This window comes from Brachyhypopomus gauderio, unplaced genomic scaffold, assembly GCF_052324685.1.
Source record: "Brachyhypopomus gauderio isolate BG-103 unplaced genomic scaffold, BGAUD_0.2 sc84, whole genome shotgun sequence".
Taxonomy (NCBI): Eukaryota; Metazoa; Chordata; class Actinopteri; order Gymnotiformes; family Hypopomidae; genus Brachyhypopomus; species Brachyhypopomus gauderio.
Window position 1 is genome coordinate 750,001 of NW_027506905.1, and position 15,986 is coordinate 765,986.

General features: G+C 48.1%; 2 protein-coding genes across 3 annotated transcripts in view; one reads left to right on the forward strand and one right to left on the reverse strand.

Annotated features, from left to right (window-relative positions):
* lonp1 (lon peptidase 1, mitochondrial) overlaps window positions 1-7,464 on the reverse strand; it is an 8,124-nt gene extending 660 nt beyond the window's left edge. Inside the window, exons 1-19 of one of the 2 annotated variants that reach the window (XM_076991661.1) lie at window positions 6,835-7,464; window positions 6,229-6,317; window positions 5,992-6,111; window positions 5,798-5,848; window positions 5,530-5,761; window positions 5,371-5,432; window positions 4,983-5,112; window positions 4,823-4,906; window positions 4,250-4,470; window positions 4,031-4,169; window positions 3,737-3,915; window positions 3,566-3,653; window positions 3,342-3,464; window positions 3,124-3,240; window positions 2,897-3,037; window positions 2,471-2,636; window positions 1,869-2,089; window positions 1,461-1,625; window positions 1-392 (exon numbers count right to left, since the gene is read on the reverse strand). The exon at window positions 1-392 is cut by the window's left edge and continues 660 nt beyond it. In XM_076991661.1, the coding sequence (XP_076847776.1) occupies window positions 243-392; window positions 1,461-1,625; window positions 1,869-2,089; window positions 2,471-2,636; window positions 2,897-3,037; window positions 3,124-3,240; window positions 3,342-3,464; window positions 3,566-3,653; window positions 3,737-3,915; window positions 4,031-4,169; window positions 4,250-4,470; window positions 4,823-4,906; window positions 4,983-5,112; window positions 5,371-5,432; window positions 5,530-5,761; window positions 5,798-5,848; window positions 5,992-6,111; window positions 6,229-6,317; window positions 6,835-7,449 (3,093 nt within the window). In that variant the 5' untranslated portion in view covers window positions 7,450-7,464 and the 3' untranslated portion in view covers window positions 1-242. The other variant, XM_076991660.1, reaches the window with a different exon arrangement.
* Window positions 7,465-7,584: 120 nt separating this feature from the next.
* Window positions 7,585-15,849, forward strand: ftsj3 (FtsJ RNA 2'-O-methyltransferase 3). The gene is made up of 21 exons (XM_076991657.1): window positions 7,585-7,749; window positions 8,603-8,708; window positions 8,826-8,872; window positions 8,967-9,046; window positions 9,139-9,238; window positions 9,349-9,543; window positions 9,629-9,744; window positions 9,830-9,934; window positions 10,341-10,441; window positions 10,535-10,621; window positions 10,797-10,958; window positions 11,137-11,272; window positions 11,407-11,597; window positions 11,788-11,908; window positions 12,034-12,124; window positions 12,253-12,406; window positions 12,604-12,695; window positions 13,136-13,238; window positions 13,336-13,519; window positions 13,660-13,754; window positions 14,887-15,849. The coding sequence occupies exons 1-21, from the start codon at window positions 7,683-7,685 to the stop codon at window positions 15,167-15,169; spliced, it is 2,616 nt and encodes an 871-aa protein (XP_076847772.1). The 5' UTR covers window positions 7,585-7,682; the 3' UTR covers window positions 15,170-15,849.
* Window positions 15,850-15,986: the final 137 nt, after the last annotated feature.

Consider the following 15,986-nt stretch of genomic DNA (forward strand, 5'->3'; position numbering starts at 1 on the left):
GCAAAGCGGTTCTGAAGAGGGTAGTGGTGTAAAGGCAGCACTGCGGTCCCTCCTGACGCTGGTGTCATTACAGTGAAGATCTGTGATCAGCTGCCCCTTATAAGGACGCACCGGCTTTAATGGGTCCGTAGTACAAGACACTTTGGTGTCTGTGTTTCTGTATGCCGGAACTTTCTTGAAGACATTCATTTGTAATTTTACATCTAATAAATTTAATAATAAAATTAATATAGGAATGATGCTCAATGTCCTGGAAACACAGTCTTGAAGATCTCCTCGTAATGTTCAACAAAGTGCACCTCCAGGCCTTCTGTGATGTACTCTGCTAAGTCTGAGAAGTCCTTCTTATTTTCAGCAGGGAGGATAATGCAGTTAACACCAGCTCTCTTTGCCTGTGTAAAGACATGAACAACTATATGAAAATACATGAACAATTAAAATGTATAATAATAACCTATCAATAGCAGATATACTCTCACTGGCCACTTTATTATTAGGTACACCTTGCTAGTCAGCAACAATACTCAGGTAGGCTGTGACATTGACACGATGCTCAATTGGTACTAGAGGGCCCAAAGTGTGAAAGGAAAATATCCCCCACACCATTGCACCACCACCAGCCTGAACCGTTGATACAAGGCAGGATGGTTTCATGCCTTCATGTTGTTGATGCCAAATTCTGACCCTGCCATCTGAATGTCGTAGCAGAAATCGAGACTCATCAGACCAGGCAACATTTTTCCAATCTTCTATTGTGGAATTTTGGTGAACCTGTGAATTGTAGCCTCAGTTTCCTGTTCTTAGCTGACAGGAGTGACACCTGGTGTGGTCTTCTGCTGTAGCCCATCTGTCTCAAGGTTCTACGTGTTGTGTGTTCAGAGATGCTCTTCTGCATGCCTCGGTTGTAACTACTGGTTATTTGAGTTACTGTTGCCGTTCTATCAGATTGAACCAGTCTGGCCATTCTCCTCTGACCTCTGGCATCAACAAGGCATTTGCGCCCACAGAACTGCCACTCTGGATATTTTCTCTTTTTCTGACCATTCTCTGTAAACCCTAGAGATGGTTGTGTGTGAAAATCCCAGTAGATCAGCAGTTTCTGAAATACTCAGACCAGCCTGTCTGGCACCAACAATCATGCCACGTTAAAGTCACTTAAATCACCTTTCTTCCCCATTCTGATGCTCAGTTTGAACTGCAGCAGATCATCTTGGCCATGTCTACATGTCTATATGCATTGAGTTGCTGCCATGTGATTGGCTGATTTGATATTTGCTTTAATGAGCAGTTGGACAGATGTATCTAATAAAGTGGCCGGTGAGTGTAGATATTTTACAACACTAAAATTATGAAGCAAAGCCACTGAAGTATGTCAGAAGTCATCTACATCAACTATATACAGTGGGTGCGTAGAAAATACCAATGTACCTCAACTCCACTCAAAAATCAAACAAACTCACAGCAATGGTTTTCTCCTTGATGCCGCCCACAGGCAGGATCTTCCCAGTCAGGGACACCTCTCCTGTCATGGCCACATTCTGTCGCACTGGTTGGTTTGTGGCCAAGGACAGCAGAGCCGTAACGATGGTACAACCAGCACTCGGTCCGTCTTTCGGGGTTGCACCCTGTCATAAAACAGGAACATTCATGGAAAAGCCGTGTGCAGCGGGCCAGTCTAACGAGTGATGATGGGTAAATCAAATCCATCCATCATCATCATCATCAAAACTTATACGTGTAGTTTCACATACATTTGGAAACCAGCATTAACAATATATTGTTTAGCTCCAGCAACCTATAAGGATGTGACGATCATTAAAAGGAGTTAAAGGGGGAAAGGTTTGTGCTTGTTTTCACTCCATCGTTACCTCAGGCACGTGCAGGTGCAGGTGTGAGCTCACGAGGAAGTCGTTCTCCGGCTGATGCTTCATGAGGAAAGAGCGGGCGAACGTGTAGGCGATCTTGGCGCTCTCCTTCATCACGTCTCCCAGCTGCCCCGTGACCTCCAGGGAGCCCTCGGCTGGGCCATCTTTCCCCTGCGAGCCCCTCGGACGCCTCAGAGACGTCTCGATGAACAGGGTGGAGCCACCTGAGGAGAGAGGGGAGGACCGGTGAGGGACGAGGTGATCGTGGCTCAGTTCTGCCTGGTTAGGGTTAAATAATTCAATAAAACTACAGCACGTTATTTAACGTAAGTGACATTCACAAATTAATAATAAGCACCACTAATAATAGTGTTAAAAGTATTACTTTGTGCTCACAAAAGGTTTAGTACCTTACATTCCACATATATTGGGGGTAATTCCATCAGACCAAGAATCACCATAATTGTCTACCATTTAATCATGTTGTCTGAATATTTTGTTAACATATTGAGACCTATTAGTAAAAGATTACACTTGTGTATGAGGAAACTAGTCATTCGACTCTGGTACACCTCTTCACTGGGGCATTTCTTCTATCCTCTTACCCATAGCTGTCCATGCAAGGCCCATGACCACCCCAGGTGGCGTGACATCATACATGCGGTCCACTGTGAAGAGGGGTTTGCCCACGTAGTCCTGCAGGTTCTCGGCTGTTATGTTTACTGACGTCTCCTCAGTGCTGACGATGCGGAACGCTGCCTTACGGAACACCTGCCAGATCCCAAGAATGTGAAGAGCGCAAAAACAGAATTACAGTTAGGACAACCAAAAACATCTCAAAGAAATAAAGGGGAAAGTCATATTTAATTAGCTCAAGCTGCGTACCAACCATGCAAGACAAGTTGATAAGATTACTCAAAATAAGTAACGCAGCTGCATATGTTAATGGATCATCACAAACACTTTTCGTGTATATATGCTCTTATTCTCTTAGTATTTTTTGTAGTGTGGGCCAACAGAACAGTACTGACCTTCTCCACCTGCTTCTGGAGGTTTCTGACCCCACTCTCCCTGCAGTACTGTCTGATGAGAACATTTAGGGCCTCAGTGGAGATGGTGGTCTTGAGCTCATCCAAACCACAGAGGGTTCGCAACTGGGGCACCAGGTACCTCTGCAGAGAGGGACATTACTAACCAGGCTGGTGCCAATGTGGCATGGTACTAAAAGAGTTTATGAGCCATATGAAGGGGTTGTTACCTCCGCAATGGCCAGCTTCTCCTGAGCTACATAACCAGACACATTAATCATTTCCATTCGGTCTCTCAAAGGTTCTGGAATAGTGTCAGTAACATTGGCAGTACAAATAAAGAGAACCTGGGGAGAAACCACAGAAGACCATGGAATAATGGAACCGAAAGTCTTCTAACGAACGTAAATTAGAGACTGGTGTACTGAAAGTAACCCTGCCAGAATACCTTGGACAGGTCCACAGGCACGTCCAGATAGTGGTCCAGGAAATTTGCATTCTGTTCTGGATCCAAAAGTTCCAGAAGAGCAGAAGATGGATCACCTTGGTAACCCCGTCCTATCTTATCCACCTGTTTTGGGGAGGGGTTATAAAAAGGGTCATGAATTGTAACATGGACTGATAAAGTAGAGCCAAAGTCACAGCTGTGAGCCCTCGGCGTCTGAAACCCGCCTCGTCGATGAGAACCAGTGGGTTCTCCGTCTTCGTCTTCTTCAGACACTGAATAATTTTTCCAGGCATCGCTCCAACATAAGTCCTCCTACAGGGAACAAAAGCCATATGAGGAGTTCCCACTATTAAGCAAGCCTGTGCTCAGTAACTGGTCAGTTACACAGTAATCACCTGTGACCCTTGATTTCAGCCACATCCGTCATCCCGCCCACGCTGAAGCGGAAGTACTCGCGGTTGAGCGCCCTGGCGATGGAGCGGGCGATGGAGGTCTTCCCCACGCCGGGTGGCCCGTAGAAACACAGGATCTTCCCCTGCGTGCTTCCTTTCAGCTGGCTGACGGCTATGAACTCCTGCGGGGAAACAACGCTGGCTGAACCAGGGCAGGTTCCTCACGACGACTCCCCAACAGCTTCGCTGCTGCGCTGAACTCCACAGAAAGGAAGCACGCTTCATTAACCGGCTTACGAGAATGCGCTTCTTCACGTCTTCCATCCCATAATGATCCTCCTCCAGGACCTCTCTGGCTCGAGACAGCTCCAGGTTCTCCGTACTGTTGGTGCCCCATGGCATGGAGGTCAACCAGTCTAGGTAGTTCCTCGTCACGCTGGACAAAACAAAAGAAACGATTAAGGCCAGGACAAATTAGTAATACCATCTGTAAATAAATAAATGAATAAAACTCACTTGAACTCTGACGAGTGGTTGTCCAGCAGACCCAGTTTGTTGAGCTCCTCGTTGATGACCTCCATGACGTGGTCGGGCACCGTTCGTTCCTTCAGCCTCTCGCGGAACTTCTCCTCTATGGCATCCTTGTCCTCCTTCTCCAGCCCCAGCTCCTTCTTGATGATCTTCAGCTGCTCCTGCAGCAGATACTTCCTGTGGGTTTGTTTGATCTTCTCCTCCACCTACAGGGACGTGACATGTGCCATTGAAACCAGTCAGATAATTCCACCAATTGTTATTGCAATTAACCATGACAATACGCTTTTAACATCAGTGCTTCTTGATTTCTTGACCAACTGCTTTTCTCTTTAAATGTCATTTTTTGGTAAAAGAAAAAACACTGGATATTAGATTACAAAATGAAAGTATGCTGACGCGTGTCCAGTCCAGTCTCCAGCAATCTTTAGATAAAAGAAACATTCCAGCACCCCGTGCTGAGTGGAGTAAACCTCCTTATATGGATCAATCCCAATACGGATTACTATGAGCCCTAATCCTGTGACCAGGCTGAGCGGCGTAATCTGACGTACTCACCTCCCTGCCAAGACGCTGCTGTAGTTTACTCAGTTCAAATTCCTTCTTCAGCAGGGAGAGGGCCTTGTACAGTCGCTTGGGTATCTGAAAGGCCAACGCACATGTCAAACATCTTCAGGGTTGCGGAGGAAGTCAGTAGGCTCTTTGCTCGGGAACTTACGTTGGTTTCTTCCAGAACGTCCTGTAGTTCGTGCGACTCTGCCCCAGTTAGAGCGGCCCCCATGTCACTCAGGTAGATGGGATTGTCCACTACTCTCTGTCCAGCCTGCATCATTTGCAGAACAGATTCCCTGTAGACAGAAACAAGATATGCAATACACACACTAACACCGTTTTCCTATAGCAAATGCTAGAAATATCACAGCACCTGGACTCGGTATAATATTCAGCACTTGAATGTGCAGTCGACACCTGATTCAATTTTTCAATATTTTAATTTCATTTTTTTTAAAGTATTTCAAATTAAAAGTGCCAAAACAACAACAGAATATTGTGTGTATTTAACCAAGTAGGGTATTATTGCCAATAGGATAAATGTCCAACGTTACCTGTAGAGAGGGTTCAAAGCGATGATGTCACGGATGGTTTTAACAATCTCTGCGGTGAGGGCCTGCATGAAGACGAGAGGCCAGTCATACCAAAGCTAAATGGACCAAGACGTCATACTGTACAAATTCAATACGGGCCCTGCAGCAGGGGGTGCGCACCTTGACCTCCTCGGTCACCTGGAACTCTTCGTGTATGACATTGTCGACCTCCACCATGAGAACTGAGCTGGGGGTGGGCAGAGGCTCCGCCTCCGCCGTAAGCTCCGCCTCCTGCACCCTCTCTGCCATGGCGGCAGCTAGCGAGGACGGGTCCTTGTGCGTGCGCTTCAGCTTCCGCCGGGGGGCCTTGACCTCCTCCCCCCTGGCCTCCCCCCCCCTGGCCTCCCCCCCCCTGGCCTGCTCCCCCCTGGCCTGCTCCCCCTCGTACTCCAGAGCTGCCTCCTCTGCCTCCACATCCAGCTGCTTGGTAATCCGAATTCTACACAGACATGAGGGAATGTTATTATTATTATTATTCCCTACCTAAGGTGCATTTGGAGATAGTTCCAAGAAACTTGGAGAACATCTTCAAGAGCGTATGTTTCTTTCATGAGTTGATTCTGTGCAAGTCAGACTTGTTACCTTCTGTGTCCCATCACTATCATACGGAGTTTGTCACCGAGGTCTTGCATCTCGTGGATCTGAACAAATGTCCCCGTGTTGTAGATTGCATCCAAATTCTCCACCACATCGGACTCTTCGCTGAGAAGGGACAGGAAAAGGGGTGTGACCAAATGGGGGGAGTGGCCAAAAGAGCATCAGTTAAACCACACATCAACCCAGTAACCTTACATGCCCCTTTATCTCACTGATTCTTACTTATCGTCCTTCTTCAGAAAAACACCAGCGTAGGGCTGAGCCAGGCGAACTTTTCTCCTCAGTAGATCCATAAGATACTTATTCTTCACCTGTAGATAGTGTATATAATATTTTTTTATATTCCCAAGTATGTGCATTTTACTTCATCAACTGTTTAGTTTCTGAATATGTAGCTGTGTGAAGGATTTCTTCCCCCAGAGGTCCACACTGCTGAAAGAATATGCACATTTTCTGCTATAATACAAAAAAATTAATATAGTATACCAAGATTATGGGGGATGGGACAATTTAGCAGACAAACGGTGTTCAGCAAATGATGAACCACCCAGTTAGAACTTGAACCACCATGGCAAATATGTTCATTGTGAATGTACCAAAATAAAACATAGTTATACAATTACACTATTTATATTCAGCTCAAATAACTGCATACACTTTGCAATTAAAACAACAAAGCTAAATAGATAAAACAGTAAATAAAGGAATGGCCATGCCACCACTCAAATACACGCCAGCTACATTCGTATGACATTAATTCAATTTCAGATCTGGAGATGTGTTCATGACTTTCTTAGCTAACTAACTGTAGTTTATCTGTGTGGTTACCTCAATGATCTTGATGAAACGTGGAAAAACTGGATTTCTGGTCACAGCAATAAGTGGGACGTTAGGAAACACCTCAGGGACCATCATGGGAGTCAAAGCGGTCATCTGCGGGGGGACGTAGGCGCCTCCATCTCCTCCATCTGCTCCATCTCCAGCAGAACCTGCACCTTCAGACCCGTCCTCTCCCGACCCGCCGCTGGTCCTGTTACCAAACATATACCTCCTCTGGTCACAACTCATGACCGACCCGGGGGAGGACGCCCCGGAGACCCGTGTCCACCGTGTCCATGTCCTGAGGTCCGTCTGCCGGTCCGATCTGAGCGTCACGGTACCAGAACTGCCACCAGAACTGCCAGAACCACACGAATACGAGCGGCTTGCGAAAAATCCGGCCCGGCCGAGGGCCCCGCGGGGGAGGAAGCCGTTAGTGTGTGCAGCGACCGTCCCAGCGCAGGTCCTAGCGACACCGGTCCCGGTCCGACACGCGCGCCTGTACGCGACCCACACCCTCACGTACGCCGCCATGTTGATCTGGAGACTTCTGCGCCCCGCTCCCAACTTCCGTCCATCTTTGATGACGACACTCTGTTTACACATACCAGGAGGGAAATACATTATACATATAACCACATTTTCCCCTCGTAACGCGTTTCAGACGCGTTGTGATTTATGCCGAACTAATATTAAAAGCTAATATTTGCTCGAGACACCCCAGCGGTGTTGGAGGTAGAAGGGGGCTGACGTCTGAATCCTGCGCCGCAGGAACACGCACGCGCTGCCTGCACGAGCCCCGCACGAGCGCCGAACTTCACGCTGAACGTGTCGCCTGAACAAACTATACAGAAAATATGGGCAAAAAACTCAAAGTTGGAAAGACCCGAAAAGACAAATTTTATCATTTGGCAAAGGAAACGGGTAAGCTGGTGAAAACCGAGACACACTGAGAAACTGTGTTTTACCGCTGTAAGGTGAACGGTAGATGGCTAACGAGGTTAGCTCACTAGCTAGCAGTGAAGATGGATCAACCACCAATATTTGGTTTTCTGACAACAAGTTCGCCATAAAACTGGCAAGTATGGAGTACTTATAGAGTATTTATAGAGTACTTATAGAGGTACATGGAGTACTTATAGAGGTACATGGAGTACTTATAGAGGTACATGGAGTACTTATAGAGGTACATGGAGTACTTATAGGTACATGGAGTACTTATAGGTACATGGAGTACTTATAGGTACATGGAGTACTTGTAGAGGTACGTGGAGGACTTAGAGGTACATGGAGTACTTGTAGAGGTATGTGGGGTACTTGTAGAGGTACGTGGGGTACTTGTAGAGGTACGTGGAGTACTTGTAGAGGTACGTGGGGTACTTGTAGAGGTACGTGGGGTACTTGTAGAGGTACGTGGGGTACTTGTAGAGGTACGTGGAGTACTTGTAGAGGTACTTTAGAAACATATCTGGGTATGTTTTCGGTTGGTGAACTACACGTTTACTATATGTTAATGTAGCTAACTGGTCATGAAAAATAAGATATCGCTACGTAGCTGGTCATCACTAGCTACCTTTAACTTGGTTTCATCATTCACCTGTCAAAATAAAAGTCTCGCTAATTACATTAAAGCATCAAAGTATCGATTTAATGACGGACTACTTTAGCCAGTCTTCTACTGAACAGTTTGAAATGGTATACATGTCCAGTGATTCATTTGATTCTTTAAGGGTGTGTTTACAGCAATTGAATATTGGTCTTATTTACTCTTTTTTAGGCTATAGATCCCGATCATCTTTTAAGCTCATTCAGCTCAATCGTAAATTCCAGTTTCTGCAGAAAGCCAGGGCTCTGGTGGACCTTTGTGCAGCTCCAGGGGGATGGTGAGTTGTTAGATCTGTCAGGTGTAAGAAGTGAAGCACGAGTGCAGTTCAATTCCAAAATACACCAATGCTGTCTGACGTGATCATTTACTTGCTTGTTGTTTGACCATCACACAGGCTGCAGGTTGCGTCCAAGTTTATGCCCGTGTCCAGTCTCATCATTGGTGAGTGTAAACTACATTAAAGCAGAGTTGTAATTCAGTCACCAAGATGTTTGCCAACATATTGTTGTCTTACCTCCCATGTTCTCATGAGCAGGTGTGGACCTGGTCCCCATCAGACCCATCCCCAATGTAATCACACTGCAGGAGGACATCACAACAGAAAAATGCAAACAGGTGGGCGTGGCATCTGGTACCTGCCACCTCCCACTGCCTTACTAGGTTTTTCACTGGATCGAATTTTTGATTGACATGTCTCTACCCAATAGGCTCTCAGGAAAGAGCTGCAGACATGGAAAGCGGATGTGGTGCTCAACGATGGAGCGCCCAACGTGGGAGCCAACTGGCAGCACGACGCCTTCTCTCAGGGTACCAAGGACCCGCCAAGGAGTTTGGGTTTTAGTCGGGTTATGGAGATGGGGCTTTATTTGTGGTTCTGTTTTGGGGAATCATGTTTTGGTTTCGGTTCTGTTCCTCAGCTCACCTCACCCTCATGGCACTGAAGCTCGCTTGCGAGTTTCTCTTGAAAGGTGGAACTTTTGTCACAAAAGTCTTTCGCTCCAAGGACTACCAGCCCCTGATGTGGATCTTCCAGCAGTTCTTCAAAAAGGTCCAAGCCACCAAGCCCCAGGCCTCCCGTAATGAGTCTGCCGAGATCTTTGTCGTCTGCCAGGGTACAGTTACTGTCCTTTTGTTACGTCTCTTAAATACCCGCCTCTTGCCTACATTTGTGACAACACGCAACATTTTCCACCGCAGGGTTTCTGGCTCCAGACAAAATCGATAACAAATTCTTTGACCCCAAGCACGCCTTCAAGGAGGTAGAAGTTCAAGTGAAGACCGTGAGGGAGCTGGTCACATCAAAGAAGCCCAGAGTGAGTGTCTGCACTGGGAGTACACGGGGAGAGAATGGCCTGAAGCCGTTTTACTGACCCCCGTGTGTGCATGTGTGTTCAACAGGCAGAAGGCTACGATGATGGTGACCTGACACTGTATCACACTTTCTCGGTCACTGAGTTTTTACGGGCAGAGAATCCAGTGGACTTCTTGAGCAAAGCCAATGAGGTATAGAAATTAAAACCGGTGAGGTATAGAAATCAAAATGTCTGTTCCGTTTTGCTTCTGTAGCTCAGGTTGTAGAGTAAGGTGCTGGCTACAAGGTCTTGGCTTAGACTCTCAGAGTCACACGCACTGTTACTAAAATGCGTGGCAGTCTGAATCAGAGTGTCTGCCACGTGCTGACGAAGTAAATCACTTTTAAGCACACCTCATTCATTTAACACTTCAGAGTTCTTTGCATAATTTGTACAAATGAATCATTCAACAGATCAGAGAGGGAAAAGGCACTATTTTTATTAGACAATACTAATCCATTTATAGTAAGAATGTTGCTTGAGTAGATGTGTGTAATTTACAAACTATGTAATGTTCTGTATGAACAACAGAATCAAATTCTCTTTGGCTGTTGTAGATCACCTTTGACAGCCCTGAGCTGGAGTCCCACACAGCGACCTCAGCTGAGGTTAAAGAATGCTGCAGAGATATCAAGGTTCTTGGGAGGAAGGAACTCCGGTGAGTCTTCAGGAGACGGGGCTGAAGTTCTGTGTACTGTCTCAATTTCTGTGACATTGGATGTAAAGTTTCTTCCTCCGCTTTGGTCTTTAGTCTGTTGCTGTCATGGAGATCAAAGCTGAGGAGGTTTGTGGCCAGGAAACTGAAGCAGGATACCAAGCAGTTTGACCAACAAATCAGGTCAGTGTCTAGAAACGTGGGCTGCGTCCGAAATGGCATAATTAAACAACAGCTTAAATTCAGCACACTCCACGTGTAGAGCAGGAGACCCTCCGAATACATGAGCGTGTGGGACGGAGCGATGGTGGCTCTCTCGAACACAGCAGGCAGTGAGGGTGCATGTCTCTTGGTTCAGTCTTAGCTCAAGTGAGGATGAGAGTGACACTGAGAAGAGAAGCAAGAGCAAAGAAACAAAACAGAAGGAGAAGGAGGAAGACGATGATGGTGACGACGAGGAAGAGGAGATGGAGATGAAGTTGGCCGAGTTGAAAGCGAAAGAGATTGCAGAACTAAAACGGTATTTAAAAAAATGAACACCACAATAAAGGTGTTTTTTGTTCTTTTATTTATGAGTTTATGTTGTTTATTTATTTAAATTGTGTACCCAACTTGTTTACACTTAGCATGAAGTGACGGGCTCCGATTCTCACTTATTGGTTGATTCTGATCCTGTTTTTCTCCTCGTTTACACGCAGTAAGAAGAAGAAGCTGTTGAAGGAGCGGCGGAAGCAGAGAGAGAGGGTGGAGTTGAAGATGGACCTGCCCGCCGTCTCCATCGCTGACCCTGGAGACTCCAACATGTTCTCCCTCACCGCCATCAAGAAAGCCAAGGTACCGTCTGCCAGGAGGTTCTGCTAATCGTACGCTCAGAGACTCGAAGTTCGGACGTTAGGAAGATGGAGCGCAGTGATAGTGCTGCTGTTGCCTGGGTGAAGTTCTGTAACCAAGGTAACCCCACTCTGCAGGCCCTGGATGCGGTAACCATGGGCGATATGAAGGGAGCAGACGCAATGGTGGAGGACGGGGGCGAGGAGGACGTCCACATCTCGGAGTCGGAGAGTGACAACGTCTCCCTGGCGTCGGACCTGGACCAGGACGACCTGGAAGAGATCGAGGAGAACATGAAACAGCTGAAGAAGAAGATGCCTAAGAAAAAGTGCGTAACACACACACACACACACACACACACACACCATGGCTCTGCATTGTCTTTATGTGCACCTGTTCCGTTCATCGTTCATCTCAGCTCCACCTCACCTGCTGTGTTGTTGTAGTGTTAGTCTGGCTTCAGGCCGTATGGGTTTACCAAGCGGAGCATAAACGTGTTCACACCTGTGTTCCTCCAGGGTGTCCTTCACTGTGGAGGAAGAGGAGGAGGAGGAGGAGGGGCAGAGGAACAACCTGCTCGTGGACCTGGAGGGCAAAGAGGAGAAGAGGGAGCAGGAGACCAGCATGTGGTTCAGCAAGGTGTGTGTGTGTGTGTGTGTGTGTGTGTGTGTGTATGTTGGGGTTCTCCTAGTCTCCTCACATTGATTTTGTGGTGTGTGGTTGTGTGTGTGTGTGTGTGTGTGTGTGTGTGTTGGTGAACTCAGGATGTCTTTGCTGAGTTGGACCTGGATGGACATGGAGACGCAGCGAGGGAACTACAGCAGAGCCATTGGCTGCACAACAAACACGCTGCAGGTCTGTGTGTGTGTGTGTGTGTGTGTGTGTGTGTGTGTGTGTGTGTGGGTGTGGGTGTGGGTGTCTGTGTGTGTGAATGTCTGTGTCTGTCTGTGTGTGTTGGTTTACTCAAAAATGTTTTATTTCAGGTAAAGGCAAAAAGAGGAAGCCTGAGGAGAATGAGGAGGCGGAGCCTGCTGAGGAAGAGGAAGAGGCCACACCTTCACAGAAAGCAGAAGGACCAGAAAAAGATGAAGAAGACAGTGATGATGACACTGATGATGACAGCAGTGATGATGAAGGGTAATATACAGTTGTCACATATATACGTTTATTTTATGTCATTGTCCTTCACATCATTCGTGCTTTTAAAATACACTTTAATGCTTCTGATGGTGACTGGCTATATTAACTGACCGAAAAATACAGAACAACATGGATCATTAATCATTGTGCATTTTCAATGTAACGGGTACCTTTTGCTTTTGGCTTGTGTGCAGTGAAATAGCGAAGATGAAGGGGAAGATGAAGGGATCTGGAGACGTCCCCGAGGAGGACGAAGACTTCCAAGTAGTTCCTGTTGAGAGCACGAGTGGGTATCACGGCCACCGGCGCCCTGTGGCGTAGCCCTGTTCATGTCACCTGTCACATGACGAGTGGGTATCACGGCCACCGGCGCCCTGTGGCGTAGCCCTGTTCATGTCACCTGTCACATGATGGAGAACTGCACATTCAGCCACAAGGGGGCAGTCTGCTAAATGAGAAGGGCAGATCAACAGTGTGTTCAGTACTGGTTCATGACAGACGGGCCTTAGCTCCAGTAGCTCACTGGTACACGTTTCCTGTGTGTGTGTGTGTGTGGGTGTGTGTGTGGGTGTGTGTGTGGGTGTGTGTGTGTGGGGGTGTGTGGGTGGGTGTGTGTGTGTGTGTGTGGGTGTGTGTGTGTGGGTGTGTGTGTGTGTGTGTGTTTGGGCTGTTCCGTCTCGGTAGCAGTCAGTACAGGTGGGTGAACCTGCGTGTTGTTTTGCCCAGGTAAGCGTGCCCGGATCCTGGACGCTGAAGGCCTGGCCCTTGGTGCTCAGATCGCCACGTCGAAGAAGAGACGCAGGGACCTGGTGGACAACTCCTTCCACAGGTGGGGCGCCTCCGTGGGCTTCTCCACGCACGGCTCGGCCGGTGGTGAGCGGGGCTGACGGGGCTGACGGGGCTGTTCTCTCACCCTCCCCTGGCAGGTTCTCCCACTCGGAGGACGTAGGCGAGGTTCCGGCCTGGTTGGTGGATGACGAGCGGAAGCACAGGAAGAAGCCGGTCCCCGTCACGCGGGACATGGTGGAGGAGTACAAGCAGAAGTGGAGGGAGATAAACGCCCGGCCCATCAAGAGACTGGCAGAGGCCAAAGCTCGCAAGAAGAGGAGGGTGAGAGAGAGGGAGGGGGAGATAAAGGGAGGGAGGGAGGGAGGGAGAGGGTTGTGTAAGATCGAAAGAGGAGTAGAGCAAACAGAGGAGAATGTGACAGCGTGGAGCAGTCATGTGACCATCGGTGCACCATGTTGTAGATGCTGAAGAAGATGGAGCAGGCGAAGAAGAAGGCTGAAGCAGTCGTCAACACGGCCGACATCTCTGAGAGGGAGAAGATGGCGCAGCTCAAAAGGTCAGCTGTTACGTTAGCGCTGACCGTCACCCACACGCTCAGTCATGTCCTCCACCCCTGTGACCCATTACCTCATTACCACTCACTCACACTACCTCGTTACCTCTGACTCACTCACACTACCTCGTTACCTCTGACTCACTCACACTACCTCGTTACTCACTCACTCACACTACCTCGTTACTCACTCACACTACCTCGTTACTCACTCACACTACCTCGTTACTCACTCACACTACCTTGTTACCTCGTTACTCACACTACCTCATCACCTGACTCACTCACACTACCTCGTTACCCACTCACACTACCTCGTTACCTCTGACTCGTTCACACTACCTCGTTACCTCTGACTCGCGCACACTACCTCGTTACTCACTCACACTACCTCGTTACCTCGTTACTCACTCACACTACCTCGTTACCTCGTTACTCGCTCACACTACCTCGTCACCTCTGACTCGCTCACACTACCTCGTTACCTCAGACTCACTCACACTACCTCGTTACTCACTCACACTACCTCGTTACCTCGTTACTCACTCACACTACCTCGTTACCTCGTTACTCGCTCACACTACCTCGTCACCTCTGACTCGCTCACACTACCTCGTTACCTCTGACTCACTCACACTACCTCGTTACTCACTCACACTACCTCGTTACCTCGTTACTCACTCACACTACCTCGTTACTCACTCACACTACCTCGTTACCTCGTTACTCACTCACACTACCTCGTTACCTCGTTACTCACTCAAACTACCTCGTCACCTCTGACTCGCTCACACTACCTCGTTACCTCTGACTCACTCACACTACCTCGTTACTCACTCACACTACCTCGTTACCTCGTTACTCACTCACACTACCTCGTTACTCACTCACACTACCTCGTTACCTCTGACTCACTCATATTACCTCATCACTCTGACTCACTCGCACTACCTCGTCACCTCTGACTCACATTTCCTGTCACTCTCACTTGTTGTCTGGTTCTGTCCCTGGTGGCGTGTTGAAGTGCTCCTCCTTCACTCTTCCTCTCTTCTCCCTCTCTTCTCCTTCACTCTCCCTCTCTTCTCCCTCTCTTCTCCTTCACTCTTCCTCTCTTCTCCCTCTCTTCTTCCTCCAGCATCTACAAGAAGGCCGGTGTGGGGAAGGAGAAGAGGGAAGTCACCTACGTGGTGGCCAAAAAGGGGGCGGGGCGTAAAGTGGCACGCCCACCGGGCGTGAAGGGCCTCTTCCGCGTCGTGGACGGGAGGATGAAGAAGGACCTTCGAGGAGGACAGAGGAAGGACCAGAGCGGCAAGGGCAAAGGGGGCAAGAGAGGCGGCAAGGGGGGCAAGGGAGGCGGCAAGGGGGCGAAAATGGGCAAGGGGGCAAAAATGGGCAAGGGTCGTTCGAACAGGAAGTGAAAACACTCTCTGTTTCCTGCCCCTCAGCTGGGACTGCTGTTAACAGGCTGTGCTGCCCCCTGGTGTGTGGCGGCCGTCATTACACACTCACCTGTTGTTTACAGCCTCTTGTGCTCAGGATGCACTCACCTGTAGGACTTGTGGACTGCTGTATTTGATAAAGCCTGTCGTGATGGCAGCTATCACCCATTAATGCTGATCTGAGATCAGTTTTGCCCTTTTCTTTTCTAATGACCATGTGTTCCTCAGTCCCGATACTGACGTATACCAGCGTTGTTTTTATTCCCCTCCTGTTAACACGTGTGACCTCAGCTCATGACCAGATGCTTTATGACGTTTCAAACTTGGTGGGCAGGGCTGACCCGACCCGACCCTCGGGTCTGCAGCAGGAGCCCCAGCCGTACGAATGAAGTGTTGGTCCCGCATCTGGCTACAGGTTTCCACTCTTGTAAACCTTCTTCAGGGTGACTGGGTGCTGTACATTATGAAGACTGATGTACACAGTTGTCTTGTGAGTGAGTGAAATACAGACGCTTTCTTCAAGCCTCCTAATTGGAGTGCTTAAGTATTGTGTAATAAAAATGTGCTTCAGATTGTGAAGCTGAAGGTCGTTTTTGAACTGTGCATTTCCACAGTATTAGTGAAAGTCTTAATAAAAAAAAAACGATCATATAATTTCACCCCAGTTGTGTGTTTACATTTGATTCTACTCCTCAATCAGGATTTGCTAAACATGTTGTATACACATTAGTTTGTCCATCACGGGTGCGTCCCTGGAAGGGTGGAAGGGTGGAGGAGACATAGGGTGAGGGGGTGG

Bases quoted from the DNA above. Each gene is read 5' to 3' on its own strand.
- ftsj3 (XM_076991657.1), top strand. From the start codon at position 7,683: ATGGGCAAAAAACTCAAAGTTGGAAAGACCCGAAAAGACAAATTTTAT. The intron at 13,520-13,659 runs GTGAGAGAGAGG...ACCATGTTGTAG, and splicing joins AAGCTCGCAAGAAGAGGAGG to ATGCTGAAGAAGATGGAGCA. The intron at 13,755-14,886 runs GTCAGCTGTTAC...TTCTTCCTCCAG, and splicing joins AAGATGGCGCAGCTCAAAAG to CATCTACAAGAAGGCCGGTG.